Genomic DNA, 21151 nt, shown 5'->3' with positions numbered 1-21151 from the left:
CGTCCCTAGCACACAGTCAGTGTTCATTTCTGACTTGCAGTGGTAAATAAAGTACCACTTCACAAGGTGATCTACTCCCTTGTTGATCAGCTATGTTTTTCAGAAAGTTCTTCGTTTATATCAAGCCAAAAATGTACCTCCTAAAATTTCCTGTCATGGTTATAGTTCTTGCCTCTGAAAGGACTTGCAGTCTGTTGCCTCTACATCTTCCTGAGTGCTCTTCCCTTTGTCTTCCTCTAGCGCATCTCTTTGACCATCTGGGTGTACAAAGTTGAGTCTCCAGAGAGATCTGCTGTGGGATTTCGGTTGTAGAACTTCAACCTGTGCAGCCTGAGAACACCTTAACTTTTAAAATCAAAATGTGTCCTGGTGTTGGCTCACATTAAACCTTTGTCTTTTTACCTACCTTGCCTTTTAAGTCACACACCTCTCAGTTGTTTTTTTTTTTTGTCTTTTGTTGTTGTTGTTGTTGTTGTTGTTGCCATTTCTTGGGCCGCTCCCGCGGCATATGGAGGCTCCCAGGCTAGGGGTTGAATCGGAGCTGTAGCCACCGGCCTACGCCAGAGCCACAGCAACACGGGATCCGAGCCACTTCTGCAACGTACACCACAGCTCACGGCAATGCAGGATCCTTAACCCACTGAGCAAGGGTAAGGATTGAACCCGAAACCTCATGGTTCCTAGTCGGACTCGTTAACCACTGCGCCACGACGGGAACTCCTCTCAGTTTTGATGCCTCTGACACTTATCCCTGTTAACGTCATCTTACTGGTTTCAGCCCATTCTTTCAGGTATACCCCTGTAATTTTAGATTCTGATTCTTGAGTTGTTTTTAGATCATCTTTAAGGACACTACCAATTAGAAATAGGAAATACACTTGATTTGCATTAGTATTTTAATATTTATGACTTATAGATACACGTAGTCTTTCTCGAAAGCATTTTATAAACACGTATTGATAAGAATCCTTCATTTGTCCCAGGAATCCCATTCTTCACCTTTTCAGCCGTCTTCCATCCACACACTCCTTCTTGGGCTGTACATCACTCGACTGAAAAGGAGAGATCAGTCTCCACTGTCTTTTTTTTACGGTTTTATAAGCTGACCACCACACAGTCTCTAATGAAGAGTCTGGTTAGAATTTGGATGTAGACTGAACACCAGTAAAAAGACAGCAAGGCTGACAAAGAGAAAAGAAGACACAGGTTACTAATATCAAGACTTATTCTTTGTAGGGGATATCACTAGAGACCCTGCAGATAGATATCCAAAGAGAAATACTGTGAACTTTATACACGTAAATTTGACAATTTAGAGGAAATGGCCAATACCTCAAAAAAAACCAAACTACCAATAAGTCTGCCTATATAAAATGGATCATTTGGATAGCCCTATAGCTATTAAGGAAATTGAGTTCATAATTTTAAATCTTCCACAAAAGAAATCTCTAGCCCTAGTAGGTTTCACTGGAAGATTCTTCCATTTTTAGAAGAATGGGTACCAGTTCTACACAGTATCTTCCAGAAAATAGAAGAATAAGAGACCCAATTCATTTATGAAGCTGCAATTAATCTGGTAACAAAACCAAGCAGTCAATACACCCCTCCCAAAAAAAAGACTAGATTGATATCATCATAAATATGGATGCAAAAATCTGTAACAAAAATTAGGAAATAGGAGTTCCCGTCGTGGCGCAGTGGTTAACGAATCCGACTAGGAACCATGAGGTTGCGGGTTCGGTCCCTGCCCTTGCTCAGTGGGTTAACGATCCGGCGTTGCCGTGAGCTGTGGTGTAGGTTGCAGATGCGGCTCGGATCCCGAGTTGCTGTGGCTCTGGCGTAGGCCGGTGGCTACAGCTCCGATTGGACCCCTAGCCTGGGAACCTCCATATGCTGCGGGAGCGGCCCAAAGAAATAGCAAAAAAAAACAAACAAAAAAAAACAATTAAATTTATAACATTGGCGTTCCCTGGTAGCCTAGCCATTAAGGATTTGGCATTGTTACTGCTGTGACTCAGGTTTGATCCCTGGCCTGGATATTTCCACATGTCATGGGTGTGGCCACAAAAAAAGTACATGTGTGTGTATATATGTATATATAAAACATAAGGATATTTTATGTAAATGTATAAAATACTTATATACACATATACTTTACATTTTAATATGCAGAATACATTTATATACATGCAGGGATATGAATTTATATGAATATGTATATTAACATATAAAGTATATAATCTTTAATGTGCATGATGACCAATTAGGAATGTAAGATCGGTTAGATATTTGAAAACTCATTAGTATATAGTCCACCACATTAACAGACTAAACAAGAAAAATCATATGACTATCAGTCAAATCAGAAAAGGCATTTAAGAATATTAACATCTATTCATGATTAAAACTCAGGAAATTAGGAATGGAGAGGTGCTTCCTCAACTTGACGACATCTCCAAGAAAACCCCTAGTTAATATCATACTTAATGGTAAATCCTTTCCCTCTGAGATCAGGGGCAGGGAAGGATGTTCTCTATTCACTGCTGTTGAGCATAGTATGGGAGATCCTGGCCAACACAGTAAAGAAAGAAAAATAAAAGGTACAGATCAGAAAAGAAAAAATAAAACTGTCTCTGAAAAAGCAGATGGCATGATTTTCTACATAGAAAACTCCATGAAATCTACCCCAAAACTCCTAGAACTAATAAATGAGTTCAGTGAAGTTGAAGGATACAAGATCAACCTACAGAAACCAGTTGTATGTCTGTATAGGAGCAATGAGCGTGTGGAAATCAAAATCTAAACTACATTGCCAGGTACAGTCGCTTGGAAAAAAAAAGTCAAGGCATGAATCTAACGAATCATGTACAGGACTTATATAGGTAATGAAAACTACAAAACACTAAAAAAAGAAATCAAGGAAGATGAAAGTAAATGGAGATATGTCCTGTGTTCATGGGTTGGAAGACTCAACATATTGAAGATATAAATTCTCCCCAGATTGGTACAGTGCTTAATATAATTCCTGTCAATCCCAGCAAGATTTTTTGTAGACATAAGCAAAGTATCATAAAATTATCCTAATTTTTTTTTAGAACTTTATTTATTTATTTATTTATTTATTTTGTCTTTTTTGTTGTTGTTGTTATTGTTGCTATTTCTTGGGCCGCTCCCGCGGCATATGGAGGTTCCCAGGCTAGGGGTTGAATCGGAGCTGTAGCCACCGGCCTACACCAGAGCCACAGCAACGCGGGATCCGAGCCGCGTCTGCAACCTACACCACAGCTCACGGCAACGCCGGATCGTTAATCCACTGAGCAAGGGCAGGGATCGAACCCGCAACCTCATGGTTCTTAGTCGGATTCGTTAACCACTGCGCCACGACGGGAACTCCTAATTTTTTTTTTAAACATGGCCACAGCTGTGGCTTATGGAGGTTCCCAGGTCAGCAGTCAAGTTGGAGCCAAGGCTGAGGCCCACACCTCAGCCAGAGCAGCCCTGGATCCAAACCACTTCTTCAGCCTGCACCACAGCTTGTGGCAATGCCAGATCCTTAACCTACTGACCAGTGCTGGGGATCAAACCTGCATCCTCACAGAGACATTGTCTGATCCTTAACCTGCTAAGCCACAAAGGGAACACCATATCCCAAATTTTATGTGGAAAGGCAGGGTACTGGAATAGCTAAAACAATTTTAAAAGAAGAGTAAAATGGGAGATAGCAGTCTTCCAGATTTCAAGATTTATTACATAGCTATAGTGGTCTTGGCAGAAATACTGACACGTAGGTGGATGGAACAGAATAGAGAACCAAAAACTGGTTTTCTAAAGAATCAAAAAATAAAGTGTTTTAATTTTTTTTAAACTAATGAGAATGAACAAGAAAAAAATATGTATCAAAGTATAGTAAATGTTGATAACAGAGATTACCAAAAAAAGGCCTTTGTGAGTAAATAGAAAATCTGCATGGAAGAGACAGTTTTGCAGAACAGACACCTGGAAAACTGGCCCTGTTTGCTAGAGCTGATCCAGCAGCTCTTCTCCTTCACGTATGCTCAGCTGAATCACAGATACAGGTGCAGCAGCCGTGGTCATAACAACACTGCCGAGCCACCGTCCTCGGGAGTAAATAGTAAATTGCAGTGTGTTCACACAGTGCGGTACTGACAGGATAAGGAGAGACCTTCCAACCGGAGCACAACGAGGCGAGGGTGGAGGGGAGGAAGTTCATGGAATGTTAGGGAATGGTAAGGAGCACAGTTTTCCCAAAGAGAACAAGTTATGGCAAAGTTACCAAACGTCCTGGTAGAAATAGGTTCGGGGGACTGGGCCACAGAAGACGGGGGTGGCTGACCTGGATTCCTAGCAAAACAGTTGTCTGCATGATTTCGCATTGTCGTGTATCTTCTAGGTGACATAAAAATAGAAAAGAGGATGTTCTTTCTGGAAAACAAGCGACGACATTGTAGGTTCTATGACCGGCGTGCCCTCCTTCCAGCTGTGCAGCAAGAGCAGGAGTTCTATGAGCAGAAAATCAAAGAGATGGCAGAGGTGGGAAGATGTGCTTGGAATTTGTTTCGAGGATTCTGATTTGCTGTCAGGGCTTAGTATAAAGCTGTCTTTTAAGATTTGCCTTTTGTGTGTGTGTGTGTGTGTGTGTGTGTGTGTGTGTGTGTGTGTTTTGTCTTTTGTCTTTTGTCTTTTTAGGGCCGCACTTGTGGCATATAGAGGTTCCCAGGCTAGGGGTCAAATCTGAGCTGTACCCACTGGCCTATGCCACAGCAACATGGGATCCAAGTTGTGTCTGCGACCTACACCACAGCTCAAGGCAACGCCGGATCCTTAACCCACTGAGCAAGGCCGGGGATACTAGTTGGATTCGTTAACCACTTGAGCCACAAGGGGAACTCCTGCCTTTTCTTTTGAGTGATTAATTTGAGTAAATGATAAACCTTTTAAAAGAAAACAAAACTAGGTTTTATAATGATATTGACCAAAGTTCATATTTTTCTAGATCATATTTATGATAGAGCATTTTAATTGGAGCTGCATGCACATGCGTGTGTTTCTTAATGCAGGCAGACCTAGGAGATATTGTGGGTTTGTGTCCAGACCACCACAATAAAGCTTTCATATGAATTTTTTGGTTTCTCTGTGCATATAAAAGTTATTTTTACACTATATTGTAGTCTAGTAGGTGTGCAATAATAACATTATGTCTAAAGAAACAAGGTCTGTGCCTTAAAAAGTTCTTTATTGCTAAAAAAATGCTAGCCATCATCTGAGCTTTTAGCAAGTCATGATCTTTTTGCTGCTGGAGGGTCTTGCCTCTGTTGGTAGCTGCTGACTCTTCAAAGTGGTGCTTACTGAAGCTTGGGTTGGCTGCCCCAGTTTCTTCAAACGTGACAACAATGAAGTTTGCCAAATTGCTTGATTTTCTTCCTTGCATGAATGATTTCTCTGTAGCATGCAATGCTGTTTGATTTTACTCACAGTAGAACTTCTTTCAGAATTGGAGTCTGTCCACTCAAATCCTGCTGCTGCCTTATGAACTAAGTTTATGTGATTTTCTAAATCCTTTTTTGTCATTTCAACACTCTTGCTAGTATCTTCACCAGGAGATTCCATATCAGGAAACTGCTTTCTTTGCTCATTTATAAGAAGCAACTCTTCCCGTACAGCAGAAATCGGCACAATGTTATAAATCACCTATACTCTAATAAAAATAAATAGAGAAATTCTTTTTAAAAAGCAACAGTTCCTTATCCATGAGATTGCACCAATTCAGTCTTAATTCTAGGTCTCTTGATGTTTCTACCACATCCGAAATTACTTTCTCCACTGAAAAGTCATCCCTGAGTGTTAGGGTCAGCTTCTTCCAGATTCCTGTTATGTTGGTATTTTGACCTCATCCCATGAATTAGGAATGTTCTCATTGCATCCAGAATGGTGAATCCTTTCCAGAAGTTTTTAGTTGACTTTGTCCAGATCCATTGGAGGAATCACTATGCAAGATAAAATCCTTACAAAATGTTTGTGTTTTTGGTTTTTGGTTTTTGTGGGGTTTTTTTGTTTGTTTTTAATTTTTAGGGCCACAACTGAAGCATATGGAGGTTCCCAGGCTAAGGATCACATCGGAGCTATAGCTGCTGGGCTACACCACAGCCATAGCAACTCGGGGTCCAAGCTGCTTCTGCAACCTATACCACAGCTCATGACAACCCCGGATCCCCGACCCACTCATTGAGGCCGGGGATCAAACCCACATCCTCATGGATACCAGTTGGATTTGTTTCTGCTGCACCACAACGGGAAGTCCCAAAATGTATTTCTTAAATAAGACTTCAAAGTCAAAAGTTACTCTTTGATCCATGGGCTGCAGAATGGATTTTATATTAACGGGTATGAAAACATTAATCTCATTCTCTCCATTAGAGCTCTTGGGTGACCAGAAGCTTTTCAGTGATCAGTAATATTTTGAAAGGAATCTTTTTCTGAGCAGTAATTCTCAACAACGAGCTTAAAATATTCACCATGTATGTTATAAACAGATATGCTGTCATCCAGGCTTTGTTGTCTCATTTATAGAACACAGGCAATGTAGATTTAGCACTGTTTTTAAGGGCCCTGGGATTTGGGGAATAGCAAAGGCACACTGGCCTCATCTTCAAGTCATCAGGTGCATTAACCCCTAACAAGAGAGTCAGCCTGTCCTTTGAATCCTTGAAACCAAGCACTGACTTCTCCTGTCTAGCTGTGAAAGTCCTAGATGGCATCTTCTTTCAGTATAAGGCGGTTTTGTCTACATTTGAAAATCTGTTGTTTCATGTAGCCGTAATTAATTCATCTTCATTAATTATCTTAGCTAGGTCTCTGGATTACTTGCTACAGCTTCTACATCAGTACTTCTGCTTTGCCACCCACTATTATGATTTGGAAATGACTTCTTGCTCTTTAACCTCATGAACCAACCTCTGCTAGCCTCACGCTTTTGTATCTTCTCACTGGTCTCATCCTTCATAGAATTGAAGAGAGTTAAGACCTTGCCTGGGGTTAGGCTTCGGCTGAAGGAAATGAATGCTGTGGTGGTTTGATCTTCTGTCCAGACCACTAAAACTTTCTCCATATTAGCAGTAGAGCTGTTGCACTTTATCGTTTGTGTGTTTTCTAGAGTAATACTTTTAATTTTCTTCAAGAATTTTTCCTTTGCATCCACAACTTGGCTTTTTGATGCAAGAGGCCTAGCTTTTGACATATCTTCCTCACTAAACTTCAATCATTTCTAGCTTTTGTCTTAAAATGAGAGATGTGGGAGTTCTCTGGTGGTTGAGTAGATTAAGGATCTCACATTGTCACTGCTATGGCACAGGTTCGATCCCCGGCCTGGGAACTTCTGCATGCCACAGACATGGCCAAAAATAAATGAATGAATGAATGAATACACATACATCCTCTTGTATACTTTTATTTACTTATTTATTTATTTATTTATTTTTGTCTTTTTGCCTTTTCTAGGGCTGCTCCACGGCATATGGAGGTTCCCAGGCTTGGGGTCGAATCGGAGCTGTAGCTGCCGGCCTACGCCAGAGCCACAGCATCGCAGGATCTGAGCTTTGTCAGTAACCTTCACCACAGCTCACGGCAATGCCAGATCCTTAACCCACTGAGCAAGGCCAGGGACTGAACCCGAAACCTTATGGTTCCTAGTTGGATTCATTAACCTCTGCGCCACGATGGGAACTCCTCCTCTTGTATACTTTAAATTATGTCCAGAGTACTTACGTAAATAACTATGTAATTAGTTGCCAGCTCACTGTAAATTCAAGTTTTTCTTTTTGGAACTTTGTGGAATATTTTTCCCCTGCATATTTTTGATTCAAGGTTGGTTGAATCCATGGATGCAGAACCCACATATACAGAGGGCCTACTGTATGCACAGAGCCCTTTTGTTCATACTAACTACGATAGTTTCCGCATGCAGAAACATTTGGGACATTGACTTGCAAGCTTCTGAATTAGGCACTTTTTTCTCCCACAGAATGCCTATTTGTACTAAAAAAAAAAAAAAAAAATGACTGACAAAAACTATGATTATTCAAATTTAAATATTTGGCAGAAATTTTCTCAAAAATGAATGAAGTCGTTACTTATGGGCAATGGTAAAATTCTAGATCCCAGATGGAGTTAGAACTTTGGAGGATGTGTCATCTTGATCCATCTGTCGGAGTTACCTGTGATGGCATCTGTTAGTATAGCTTTTGCATTTTGAATGAATCTTTCACCCATGCATGACTTTTCATCAACACTTAATCACTGGGTTATGTAGCCCTTCCAGATGTTGGCATTTTTCGCAGGGTAGTATCAAAACTCCACGTTTGCCATTAATCACCACCATTGGCATCAGAAGTGTTGGCAAGATGGTTGTGGTCATCTCTCTGATGTCCAGATCACCCCATCTTTGGCCAGTGACGTCGCCTTCAGGTTAGTTCCTCTGTCCCTGCCCCAGTTGTCTTTGACAGCATCCTTGCTTTCTGGCACACCTGGTGATCCATGTTCAACTTCTTCTCTTCCTAACCTAGTCTTGGAATCACCAACTTCTCCAAGGTGCCTTATTTTCTGTAGCAATTCATACTGAGATTTTTTTTTTTTTTAATGGCCACACCCATGGCATAAGAAAGTTCCCGGGCCAGGGATTGAATCTGAGCCACAGCAGCTACCTATGCTGCAGCTGCAGCAGCACCAGATCCTTTAACCCACTGAACCAGGCCAGAGATCAAGCCCATGCCTCTGCAGCGACCTTTTTTTTTTTTCCGGTCTTTCTAGGGCCACACCCACGGCGTACACAGGTTCCCCTAGGTCAAATCAGAGCTGCAGCTGCCGGCCACAGCGACAGCAGCACCAGACCCAGGCCACATCTATGACCTACAGTGCAGCTCAAGGCAACACTGGATCCTTTAACCCACCCAGTGAGGCCAGGGATCAAACCCACACCCTCATGGATACTGGCTGGATTCTTAACCCGCTAAACCAAATGGGAATTCATGCAGTCATATTCTTGACCCGCTGTACTACAGTGGGAACGCCCATACTGAGGTTTTTATTTCAGTTTTGGTTTACAGGTTTTTTTACTTCTTTTTTTTTTTTTTTTTTTGCCATTTCTTGAGCCACTCCTGCAGCATATGGCGGTTCCCAGGCTAGGGGTCAAATCAGAGCTGTAGCCGCCTGGCCTACGCCAGAGCCACAGCAACACGGGATCCGAGCCGAGTCTGCAACCTACACCACAGCTCACGTCCAGAACCCTAATCCACTGAGCAAGGCCAGGGATCAAACCCGCAACCTCATGGTTCCTTGTTGGATTCGTTAACCACTGAGCCACTACAGGAACTCCTGGGTTTTTTACTTCTTTATGTTTGTATTTCTTTCCTCTTATGCTAAAAATCTTGGTTTTTAATAACATTACCATAATGGCTTATTTCCTTTATCCTATATTATATATTTATTAGTTCCAAAAATAACACTCCAAAATTATTACCAATAGTAAGGTTACTAAATACAGTCTAGGAGGTTCCTGTGTGGTGCAGCGGGTTGAGAGTTGGCATTGCTGCAGCTGTGGTGCAGCACAGGTTTGATCTCTGGCCTGGGAATTTTCATGTGCTGCAGGCGCAGCCAAAAAAAATAAAAGTTTTTGGTTTGTCTTTCCTTATGTAATGTAAAAACATATATATGGATACACACACACACGTTTTTTATTTACCTCTCTTTCTTACCTAAAACATATATATGGATACACACACACACACACACACACACACGTTTTTTATTTACCTCTCTTTCTTACCTAAAAGGTATACATTGTTCTGATCTTGACTTTTTCACTTAACAGTGCATCCTGGCAGTGACTCCACAGACTCTGTAGAGAAATTTTCTCTTTCCTTTGAAAAACTGCCTAGTGTGCCATTGCCTGCAGAGTTGATTGAGTTACTTCTCTGTTGGTGGCTGTTTGGGATTGTTTCCCATTTTTTGCTGTTATAAATAGCACCGTGGTAATGAACTTTGTGCCTTCATCATTTCACGTGTTCTACGTTGGGTGAATTTGAGATAGATTGCTGGAAGTGGGATTGATGAATTAGAGTGTAGATACTTCTGTAACTGTTACATAGAGCCAGCTCCCCCCCATAGTGGTGGTACTGTTTTGCTTTGTGCCCAGGAATATATTTAAGAGTGCCTGTTTCCCCCCTAACCTCACCACTGAAGTATGTTGTCAAACTTGGTTGTTACCTATGTAGTTTTTTGTTTGCTTATGATGTTCTGTACTCTTCATAAGTGTTTTATGTCAGTCTCTAATTCTTCCTATATTTTCAGTCAGATTTAAGAACATTTTCCGCATATCTTCTAGTACTTGTGTGGTTTTCTTTTTTATGGTTAGCATTCTAATACGTGTAAATTTTACTCTCAGGTAACTTGACTGTTAATAATAGAGTTCTTGGAGGAGTTCCCGCCGTGGCGGAGTGGTTAACGAATCCGACTAGGAACCATGAGGTCGCGGGTTCGGTCCCTGCCCTTGCTCAGTGGGTTAACGATCCGGCGTTGCCGTGAGCTGTGGTGTAGGTTGCAGACGCGGCTCGGATCCCGCGTTACTGTGGCTCTGGCGTAGGCTGGTGGCTACAGCTCCGATTCAACCCCTAGTCTGGGAACCTCCATATGCCGCTTGAGTGGCCCAAGAAATAGCAACAACAACAACAACAAAAAAAAGACAAAAAAAAAAAAAAAAAATAGAGTTCTTTTATGTGTATGGAAATAAATGCTAAATGGTCTGTGACATGTTTACTAACGTTACATCTGCATGTGTGGTTGTTTTATTCCTCAGCATGAAGACTTTCTGCTTGCCCTGCAAATGAATGAAGAACAGTATCAAAAGGTAGTTTGAAATCTCACCTCATTCATTTATTCTGGGTATTTTCATTGGCTGTTTTTCTCTAATCCCATTTCCTGGGTATTTTGATGGCAAATTGGTTCCCTTTTGTTAATCTGCTGAGTTTGTGGTTCTACCAAGTTAGTCAGATTCGTTAACCATTATAGTCATTCTTAATACCAAACTGGATCACATTAAAGGGAATATCATATGGTTAGCCTTGTTCCTCTTAAAAAATATTGCCTGGAGTCCATTGGATAGTGTCTTAGAGCGGAATTTGGAATTCACGTGTCTCCTATAGAGTTAGAAGGAATCGATGTGTCTGTCCTCAGGACCAGACGGATTTTGTATGTCTGCCGTCCTCACGTAGTTGCCCTTTCTGACATGGTAGAAATGGACTAGTGACTGGATCAATCAGTGCCAGTAATAGAGTAAGTTTCCTAGTGACTCACTTGAGATCGCTGCTGTATATAACTTGAGTAGTTTCCTAAGATAAAGCTTGGGCTGGGACATCCCCCCTTCACACGCTTGTCTTAAGAAGAGCAAAATCCAACTTTTGAAACTTTTTAGGTAACACCCCTCATGCCACTTGTCCCTGATTCTTAAGATCATGTTAGCATCTGATTGTAGATGTTTTAGTACTGCTGATACCATGGAATTCATGGAATATGATAAAACTTTATCTAAAGGATGTTGCCAAAGAATGCCCCCAAACCTATGAAAATCTGTCTTTAGCTTTAGCTGTGTATTAATATTTGTGCCAGCGTCTTAAGCCAGATTTACACAGCACAAAACAGCTCATCATTGGAGTTCCCATCATGGTTCAGCAGTTACGAACCCAGCTGGTATCCATGAGGATGCGGGTTCGATCCCTGGGCTCACTCAGTGGTTTAAGGATCTGGTGTTGCCGTGAGCTGTGGTGTAGGGCGCAGGCAGCAGCTTGGATCCGGAGTGGCGGTAGCTGTGCTGTAGGCCAGCAGCTACAGCTCTGATTCGACCCCTAGCCTGGGAACCTCCATATGCCACGGATGCGGTCTTAAAAAAAAAAAAAAAAAGCCCTTCCAAAAAACAGCTCATCATTGTTTTGTGGCTTCTGGGGATTACTTTCCACCTGAGAACGTGTTCGGGCATGGGGTGTATGAGTCATGGCGGCCTCCTCCTCGGCTTGAGTGTGGGCGTTTGACGTGTGTTGCCGCCGGCCCACAGGACGGCCAGCTGATCGAGTGCCGCTGCTGCTACGGGGAGTTCCCGTTCGAGGAGCTGACGCAGTGCGCCGACGCCCACTTGTTCTGCAAGGAGTGCCTCATCCGCTACGCCCAAGAGGCGGTCTTTGGGTCTGGAAAGGTAAGACCTGTGCAGTGTGTCCGTATGTAGGGAGCATTCAGAATCTGAGGAGACCACATTTGTAGTCAAGTCTACATGCCCCACTGAGGTGCCTTTTCTGAGGTGAGGTGGAACTGCTAAGACATGCCAGTGTGGGTGTGGTTCCTAGGCAGTCCCTGATTTTGTGTGATTGTCTTCTAAGCAGAGCACATTTCTTTTCAGAAAATGGTCTGATTCTTCCACGCCCTCATGCTCACAGGAGCACCTGCTTCTTCACTAATCTTCCTGTTTGCAGTTAAAACAAAGGATAAATACAGAGAGAAAACCTTGCAGCCTATTTTAATATACGAGGGTGCAGATTAGTATTTTTTAACAAAATTTGTATAAGATCGTATATGAGAATTCCCGCTGTGGTGCAGCAGAAACGAATCCGACTGGGAACCATGAGATTTCCAATTCACTCCCTGGCCTTGCTCAGTGGGTTAAGGATACGGCGTTGCCGTGAGCTGTGGTGTAGGTCGCAGACATGGCTCGCATCCTATGTGGCTGTGGCTGTGGCTGGCAGGTAGAGCTCTGATTTGATCCCTAGCCTGGGAACCTGCAGGTGTGGCCCTAAAAAGCAACAACAACAAAAAAGATTGTATGGGGAGTTCCGTTGTGGCACAGTGGAAACGAACCTGACTAGTATCCATGAGATACCAGTTCAGTCCCTGGCCTCTCTGGTCAGAGATTCATTGTTGCTGTGATTTATGGTATAGGTTGCAGATGCTGCTCAGATACCATGTGGCTGTAGCTGCGGCCAGCGGCTGCAGCTCCAATTCGACCCCTAGCCTGGGAAATTCCGTATGCCATGGATACAGGCCTAACCAAAAAAAAATAAGATTGTATAGTTTTATTAAAATGAGTAATATTTTATACAAGATTCTATTTCTCCGTCCAAAGTCAGTTTCTCTTGATACCAGCATCGGAAAGGAGTTTTATTTTGTCTTAATGAACACTTAGAAACCAAAATTAACAACAACAACAACAAATTAAAAACATGGTCCTACTTTATAGCACAAGGAACTATATTCAGTACCCTGAGATAAACCATAATAGAAAAGGATATTAAAAATGTATATATGTGTATAACTGAATCACTTTGCTGTACAGTAGAAATTAACACATTATAGATAGAGTGTACTTCAGTGAAAAAAAAATAAAAGCAAAGATTGCTTTTCAGGAGCTCCTGCTATGGCGGGTTAAGGGTCTCACAAAATGAGTCCTACAAATTTTTGGTTTTCCAGTGCATGTAGAAATTATGTCTATACTATACTGTAGTCTTTTAAGTATATAATAGCATTATGTCTTTTTTTTAAAGTATATATTTTTGGAGTTCCCATCATGGTGCAGCAGAAACAAATCCGACTAAGAACCATGAGGTTACAGGTTCAATCCCTGGCCTTGCTCAGTGGTTAAGGATCCGGTGTTCCCATGAGCTGTGGTGTAGGTCGCAGACACAGCTCAGATCTGGCGTTGCTGTGGCGTAGACCAGCGGCAACAGCTCCAATTGCACCCCTAGCCTGGGAACCTCCATATGCCATGGGTGCGGCCCTAAAAAAAACAAAAGACAAAAAATAAAAATTAAAAAAGTACATATTTTAAATAAAAATATTATTAAAATATACTAACCAAGAGTTACCCTGTGGTACACTGGGTTAAGAATCTGGTGTATCTGGTGGCAGCTTTCCAGTGAAAGATGATGCATTATTTAACCTCTTGGGGGTTTTTGTGTTTCAGAAACTTTGTTAATTTGTTTTTTCCCTTTGCCTCCTGACCTCATCATTCTAGTCAGAGCTCAGCTGCATGGAAGGCAGCTGCACATGTTCATTCCCAGCCAGTGAACTGGAGAAGGTGCTTCCCCAGACCATCCTGTATAAATACTATGAGCGAAAAGCGGAGGAGGAAGTTGCTGCAGCCTATGCCGATGAGCTTGTCAGGTGAGTTCTCGGGGTCACGGGCTGTCATCTGTCAACTCCCCATTAGGAAGCTCTTCCTGGCTGCTTCAGTTGATGATGAGAATTCTATAACAGCCCTGTCTTCAGGTTTTCTGGCATGTCTTGCTTTGAAATAAAAGAACAGTTGTATTCATGGAAAAATCTGCAGTTGAAGCTTGTATTGACATCTGGCTTATAGGTATAGTCCGTGTGTATTGGGTTAGAGGAAAGGTGACATGTGTAAGGAGTTCTCAGAAAGGAATGTTTATCGAGTGGTTTGCACTGAGTCAGGACCCGGAATGGCACCTGCGTTTCCTGGTGAGAGCCAGCACAAAGGAGAGCTTCAGCTCATGTTTGAATGAAAAGTAAAGAGTGAAAGGAGATGTGGTTGTCCAGCTAAAAACGCCGTCCTAACAGGAACGGTCACCTGGAACCAAATCAGGTTTTGACGCTCTGAGTAATGGTCCTCTTGCTGTTTTGGCCGCAGGTGCCCGTCCTGCAGCTTTCCTGCTCTCTTGGACAGCGATGTGAAGAGGTTCAGTTGTCCCAATCCTCGCTGCCGAAAGGTAGGGAGGCAGATTTTTTTCTAGATTTTATTTGAATTCTGGTATAATGGGCTACCTATCTGCATGCCAACCCCTGAGAAGGATTTGAGGGCTCTCTTTTCCAGGCACACAAATGAAGGTGGGCACTGTGAATGGGGGCCAGTTCCAGAATTGCAGTCACCGAGCTCCAGATCCATGTTTTACGCTCTCTTCTCTTAAGGGCAGATACTGTAGTGTAGAACATGCAGGCTTTTGTTTCTTCCACCTGCCAGCATTTTCCTCACTTGCTCTTCGCACCACCCTCCTGTGCTCAAACACGTGCTTTCTGTGTATGCGCCTGAGCGCGCGCACGCTTCCTGCCACTTTCGAAGTTCACACGCTACTGCTTTGATTAACAAACTGGCCATCATGATGGCATCGCTGTCACGTCTGGTAGATGATCCACGCTGCCGTTCTCATAAGGAGCGATTGTGTCAGATGGGACCAAGCTGTCTGAGCTTGCTGCCGAAAACCTTTTGTCTTGTAGCTAGACTCCTACTCTCTGAACTAAGAATGTCTTAATGTCTTAAAAATGATCCGCCACTTATAAGCTCCTTAAGAGTTTTTAAGGAATATAATATTGACATCCACTTAGACAAGTATGTTTCAAGTCATTTTTCTAAAGTAGAATTATCAGAGTTGGATGTTATAATATCTCCACCTTTGGAGGAGTGAAAAAGTGAAAATAGATACTGAGGAAAAGAAGAAAATGCACTGATAGACTAAAACTTTACTCATTTTGTTTGCAACGTTAACATTTCTGTGTAAAATGTGGATATTGTCTTACAGTTGATGTATCGTTTTAGTGATCTGTCTCCACCCGAGGCTGTGGCTGTAACAGTTGTTCCCATAGTCTCTGGCATCTTGGAGCTGAGCAGGCAGGGTAACTGACTGTCCTGTGTGCTTCCAGTGTGTCCAGCGCTGGAAAGCCTGAGACGGTGGTGCCTGAACTGAGATGCAGAGAGCAAGGAGGCCATAGCCAAGGGAAAGAAGGGGTAGGAGTAAAGTGACAGTGAAATGTGGAATGTTCTAGATCCAAGGAGCAGTAGCACTGTGGACACTGACTGATGCTGGGAATGTGGAGAGAAAGGCTCATGAGCCGGGAGGGACCGGGGCCGTGCGTGCAGGCTTTCAGCCCCTTTGGAGGCGGGGGATGGGGGCGTGAAAAGCTCTTGAATCATCGAAGTGAGAGATGGGCGTCACCAGCATCTCCTCTGGAGTCTGCATGGGTTGCCAGGTTGGAGCTGGGAACGCCATCTCCTGGTGTGATTCCCAATTAGACTCTGCCAATGAAAGTGCTCATTTATGACCTGAAAGCCTACAGACAGTTACAGAACTGTGTAAGAGTACATATGAGTCTGAAGTAATGTCCCAGGAGTATTTTGAGAACATCCAAACTGGTATATTAGTAAAAGCCTCCCAGAGGAATATACATGCCCTGGTAAACATGGAGGAGGCCATGTAGCTTCTTTTGGCCAATGAAGTGTTAGTATGGTGAGAGATCACTTGCAGAAGAAGTGGTAAAATGTATACCTAGGGGTGATGTCTGCAAGGTAGTGGACCAGGTAACTCCAAACCCTCCTTCCCCCACAAAAACAGTGATGATGCAGCAACACATAGACCAGTTCCCTTTGTGAGAAATCTAGAAGTCAGTTACGATGCTCCTGCACTCCAGGCAGTGCAAAACCAGCTGCATGGAGGCCTGTAGGAAAATTCATGGAACTCACTCCCCAGGGCCCATCCCCCAGCACGTTTAGCACACTTGGGAGGAAACTCCTAACTGCTCGCCTCTCCCTGCAGAGGGAAAGAGCAGCATGGAGCATACATCTAACATTCAGACTTCTCAGAGGGCTCCCCAAGGGCCTGGCTTATGTCCTTCCTGAATCTAAGCACCTACAGGACAGGGCACCAGGTTTTGAATTGCCAAGAACAAAAAGCAGCTGGCTTTGGTGAGCCAGCATACACTCACTCAAGCATTGCCCCTTTCCGTGGCTTAGTATAGAAAGAGCAAGTGAAAACCCCCAATTCCCAGCTTCTGCTTGGAGAGGGAAAGAGATGGGTCCGTTGTTCTGGCTTCTTGGGGTACTGCCCACAGAACTGGTTTCTGCCTCACTTGACTCAGAGCTCTACAGGCCTCTGCACACTCTAGATGCTTGGAGGCCTCTGAGAACTGAAGAGAGCTGATTGGCTTGCGCTGCTCCTCAGGACCTGGAGTAGCAGATGAGGCCGAAACAGCTCTGTGGCTTTTCTCTCAAGGGGGAGGAAGGAGTGGAATGTAAACCCAGTGTTCCAGCTTTTTGGTGGGGTGGGGGGTGCAGAGGAAGCTCTCCAAGCAACTAGTTTCTTGCCCAGCCCAGAGCACTGACGAGACCCAAGTCTCAGGTGCCTGATGACTACTGAGAACAAAAAACAGCAGCCGCAAAGAATGTGCAGTACTGTGGATAGACACCAGAGGGAGCAAGAGATTACAAACGCCTGAAAAAAGAAACCAGCAAAACCTCTCTAAACTGGAAATTTCACTCTTACATCCAGAGAAGGTCCATCCACAGCAAAGGTTTAAGAGGCCCCCATGATCTGTAGCCCAACTGATTGGTCAAAGTCTTTCTCTGTACAAAGCCAGTCTATAAAGAGTGGGAGAAGTGACTATTTTTTCAGATATGTCAATCCCAACAAAGTAAAAAGGTACAAGAAGAAATAGGGTCCAACCAAAGGAACAAAAAATACTCAGGAGTTCCCTTGTGGCACATTGAGTTAAGGCTCCAGCATTGTCACCGCAGTGGCTCGTGTTGTGGCTCTGGCACAGATTTGATCCCTGGCCTTAAAACTTCCACATGCCACAGGCATGGCCAAAAAAATTTTTTTAAATAATAAGGGGAGGGGGAACCTACCAATCTGAGAATACTGTCGCTGGCGTAGCCAAGTGAGGGAAGAATTAAGACATTCCCAGATAAACAAAAGCTTAGGGAGTTCATCACCACTTGGTTGTCTTACAAGAAAATAACAACAAAGTCATTTGAGTTGAAATGAAAAGATGCTGGGAGTGCCCACTGTGTGGCTCAGTTTAAAACCCGACCAGTATCCACGAGGATGCAGGTTCAATCCCTGGCCTCACTCAGTGGGTTAAGGATCCAGCATTGCCACAAGCTACAGCATAGGCCACAGATCTGGCCCAGATCCAGTGTTGCTGTGGCTGTGGTGTAGGCCAGTAGCTGCAGTACTGATTCGACCCCTAGCCTGGGAACTTCCATATGCCCCGAGTGCAACCCTAAAAAAGAAAGATGCTGTACAGAAACAAAAAGCACATAAAAGTATAAAGCTAGTGAAAGTAGATATGTAGACAGACGGAAAACTGTGTGTCTATAACCAGTTTTAGTGCTGGTATAGAACTTAAAGAGACAAGAGTATAAAAAATAACTGCATTAAAATATAGTTCTATGGAGTTCCCATTATGGCTCAGCAGTTAACAAACCCGACTAGTATCCATGAGGACGTGGGTTTGATCCCTGGCCTCGCTCAGTAGGTTAAGGACCCGGTGTTTGCGTGAGCTGTGGTGTAGGTCTTAAATGCAGCTCGGATCCCGCATTGCTGTGACACTGGCGTAGGCCGACAGCTGTAGCTCTGATTCAGCCCCTAGCCTGGCAACCTCCTTATGCCTAGGGTGCTACCCTAGAAAGCCAAAAAAAAAATTTATATATATATAGTTATGGATACACAGTATACAAATTACAGGTGTAATTTGTGACATCAGCAACATAAAATGGGAGGGAGTCAAGAGAGTAGAGTTTCTGTATGGATCAAAGTTGTTATCAGCTTAAAATAGATTGTTTCAACATCCCAGACAAATACTCAACAGAATATTAGGAAACCAAACTCAGCAGCACATTAAAGGGCTTGTACACCATGACCAAGTAGGAGTTATCCCTGGGATGAAAGATGGTTCAACATGGAACAGTGAATATGAAGTAGATACATTAACAGAAAGACAAAGATCCTGGCATCTGATAGATACAGAAAACCCATTGACAGAATTCAACACCCTTTCATAATAAAAACACTCAACAAACTAGGAATTGAAGGAAATTACCTCAGCACAATTAAGGCTGTGTATGAAAGCCTACAGTTAACGTACTAAGTGATGAAAAACTAAAATTTCCCACTAAGATCAGCAAAAAGGCAAGGATCACTTCTGCCACTTCTATTCAGCATAGTGGTGGAAATCCTATCTAGAACAATAAGCAAGAAAAAGAAACAAAAGGCCTCCAAATCAGAAAGTAATATTATCTCTGCCCACAGATGACGTGATCTTCTATGTAGAAAACCATAAAGACCCCACACCAAAAACTGTTAGAAGTAACAGACCCATCAAGATTGCAGGATACAAAATAAACATACAAAAGTCAGTTGAGTTTCTATATATTAACAACAGATAATCCAAAATGGAAACGAAGAAAACAGTCCCGTCTGTAATAGCATCAAAAGTAATAAAGTACTTAGGGAAAAACTTAACCAGGTAGATGAAAGGCTTGTGCACTAAAAACCACAAAACATTGCTGAAGGGAATTAAAGACAAATCAGAGGGAAGATATCCCTGTGTATGGATTGGTTATTAAAATGGAGTTCCCGTTGTGGCTCAGTGGGCTAAGGACCCCGCCTTGTGTCTTTGAGGATGTGGGTTTGATCCTTGGCCTCACTAAGTGGGTTAGGGATTCATTGTTGGTGCACTCGGTGGCATAGGTCACAGATGCCACTTGGGTCCTGTGTTGCCATGACTGTGGCACAGACTGCAGCTGCAGCTCCAATTCAGCTCCTGGCTTGGGAACTTCCATATGCCACAGGCCATTTAAAAAAAAAAAAAAAGTCTTATTATCCAAAGCCATCTCTAGATTGATTCAATCCCTATGAAAATCCAATGGCATTTTTTTTACAGAAACAGAAAAAACAATCCTAAAATTCATGTGGAACCACAAGGGACCCTACGTAGCCAAAACAATCTTGAGAAAGAAGAACAAAGCTTCAGGCCTCACATTTCCTCACTTCAAAACATATTAGAAAGCCACATGACCAAAACAGCCTGAGCAACAGGAGAATAGAGAGCCCAGAATTAAACCCCTGCATATACAGTCAAGGGTGCCAGGACCACACAAGAGGAGAGACTCTTCAACAAGTGTTGCTGGGAAACTGGATAACCACATGCCAAAAAATGAAATTGGCCTTATGTTATACCATATGCAAAAATCAACTCAAAACAGATCAAAGGTGCAAATGACCTAAAACTCATGGAACTGCTAAAATAAGACATGGGGGAAAGGTTCTTAGCATTGGTCTTGTCAGTGATTTCCTGGATATGACTCTAAAAGCAGAGATCAAAAAACCAAAATAGACACATAGGACTGCATCAAACTAAAGAGTTTCTGGGCAGCAAAGGAAGGAATCAACAAAGTGAAAAAGCAACCTTCGAAATGGGAGAACTTTATTTTTGCAAATTATTAACTGTTAAAGCATTAATATTTGTTATTAATTAAGGACTTTCTACAACTCAATAACAAGCAAATAACAGCAAGAGCCCAATTTTAAAATGGGCAAAGGACTTGGATGGACATTTCTGTGAAGAAGACATACAGATGGCCAACGGGTATATAAATAGGTGCTCAATATAACTAATCGTCAGGAAAATGCAAGTCAGAACCGCAATGAAATATTACCACTTCACATCTGTTAGAGTGGCCACCATCAAAAAAAAAAAAGAGGAGCTCCCGTCGTGACACAGTGGAAATGAACCCGACTAGGAACCATGAGGTTGAGGCTTTGATCCTTGGCCCTGCTCAGTGGGTTAGGGATCTGGCGTTGCCATGAGCTCTGGTGTGGGTTGAAATGTGGCTCAGATCTGGCATTGCTGTGGCTGTGGTATAGGCCCGAAGCTGTAACTCCGATTCAACCCCTAGCCTGGGTACTTGCGTGTGCCACAAATGCGGCCCTAAAAACACAAAAAAAAACAAAATAAAAAACAGGAGTTCCCACTGTGGTGCAGTGAAAGCAAATCCATCTAGTATCCATGAGGATGCGGGTTTGATCCCTGACCTCACTCAGTGGGTTCGTTGGGGGTCTGGCATTTTCGTGAGCTGTGGTGTAGATTGCAGAGGTGGCTCAGACCCTACATTCCTGTGGCTGTGGTGTAGGCCACCAACTGTAGCTCCAATTCAACCCCTCGCCTGGGAACTTCCATATAAAGCAAAAAAAAATAAAAATAAAAAAATAACAAGTGTTGGCAGGGATGTGGAGAAATTGAAACCATTACATGTTGGTGGTGGGAATGTAAAATGGTTCAGCTGCCATGGAAAATGTTATGGCGTGTCCTC

General features: G+C 42.9%; 1 protein-coding gene across 5 annotated transcripts in view; it reads left to right on the top strand.

Annotated features, from left to right (window-relative positions):
• RNF216 (ring finger protein 216) overlaps positions 1–21151 on the top strand; it is a 171098-nt gene that overhangs the window by 60755 nt on the left and 89192 nt on the right. For 4 of the 5 annotated variants that reach the window (XR_014839929.1, XR_014839930.1, XM_021086051.2 and 1 more), the window contains exons 9-13: positions 4412–4551; positions 10868–10918; positions 12119–12256; positions 14066–14214; positions 14699–14777. Coding sequence is in view for 3 of the 5 variants with exons in the window: in XM_021086051.2 (XP_020941710.1) it covers positions 4412–4551; positions 10868–10918; positions 12119–12256; positions 14066–14214; positions 14699–14777 (557 nt within the window). In the remaining 2 variants the exon portion in view is untranslated. Of the gene's footprint in view, positions 1–4411; positions 4552–10867; positions 10919–12118; positions 12257–14065; positions 14215–14698; positions 14778–19722; positions 20235–21151 lie in introns of those variants that run through there. The other variant, XM_085016322.1, reaches the window with a different exon arrangement.

This window comes from Sus scrofa, chromosome 3, assembly GCF_054392235.1.
Source record: "Sus scrofa isolate SSC_HxYL_T2T_F1_AM1 chromosome 3, Sscrofa_HxYL_maternal_Yorkshire_Landrace_v2.0, whole genome shotgun sequence".
Lineage (NCBI taxonomy): Eukaryota > Metazoa > Chordata > Mammalia > Artiodactyla > Suidae > Sus > Sus scrofa.
The sequence above is the reverse complement of the archived record's forward strand: the minus strand, read 5'-3'. Positions and strand labels throughout refer to the sequence as shown.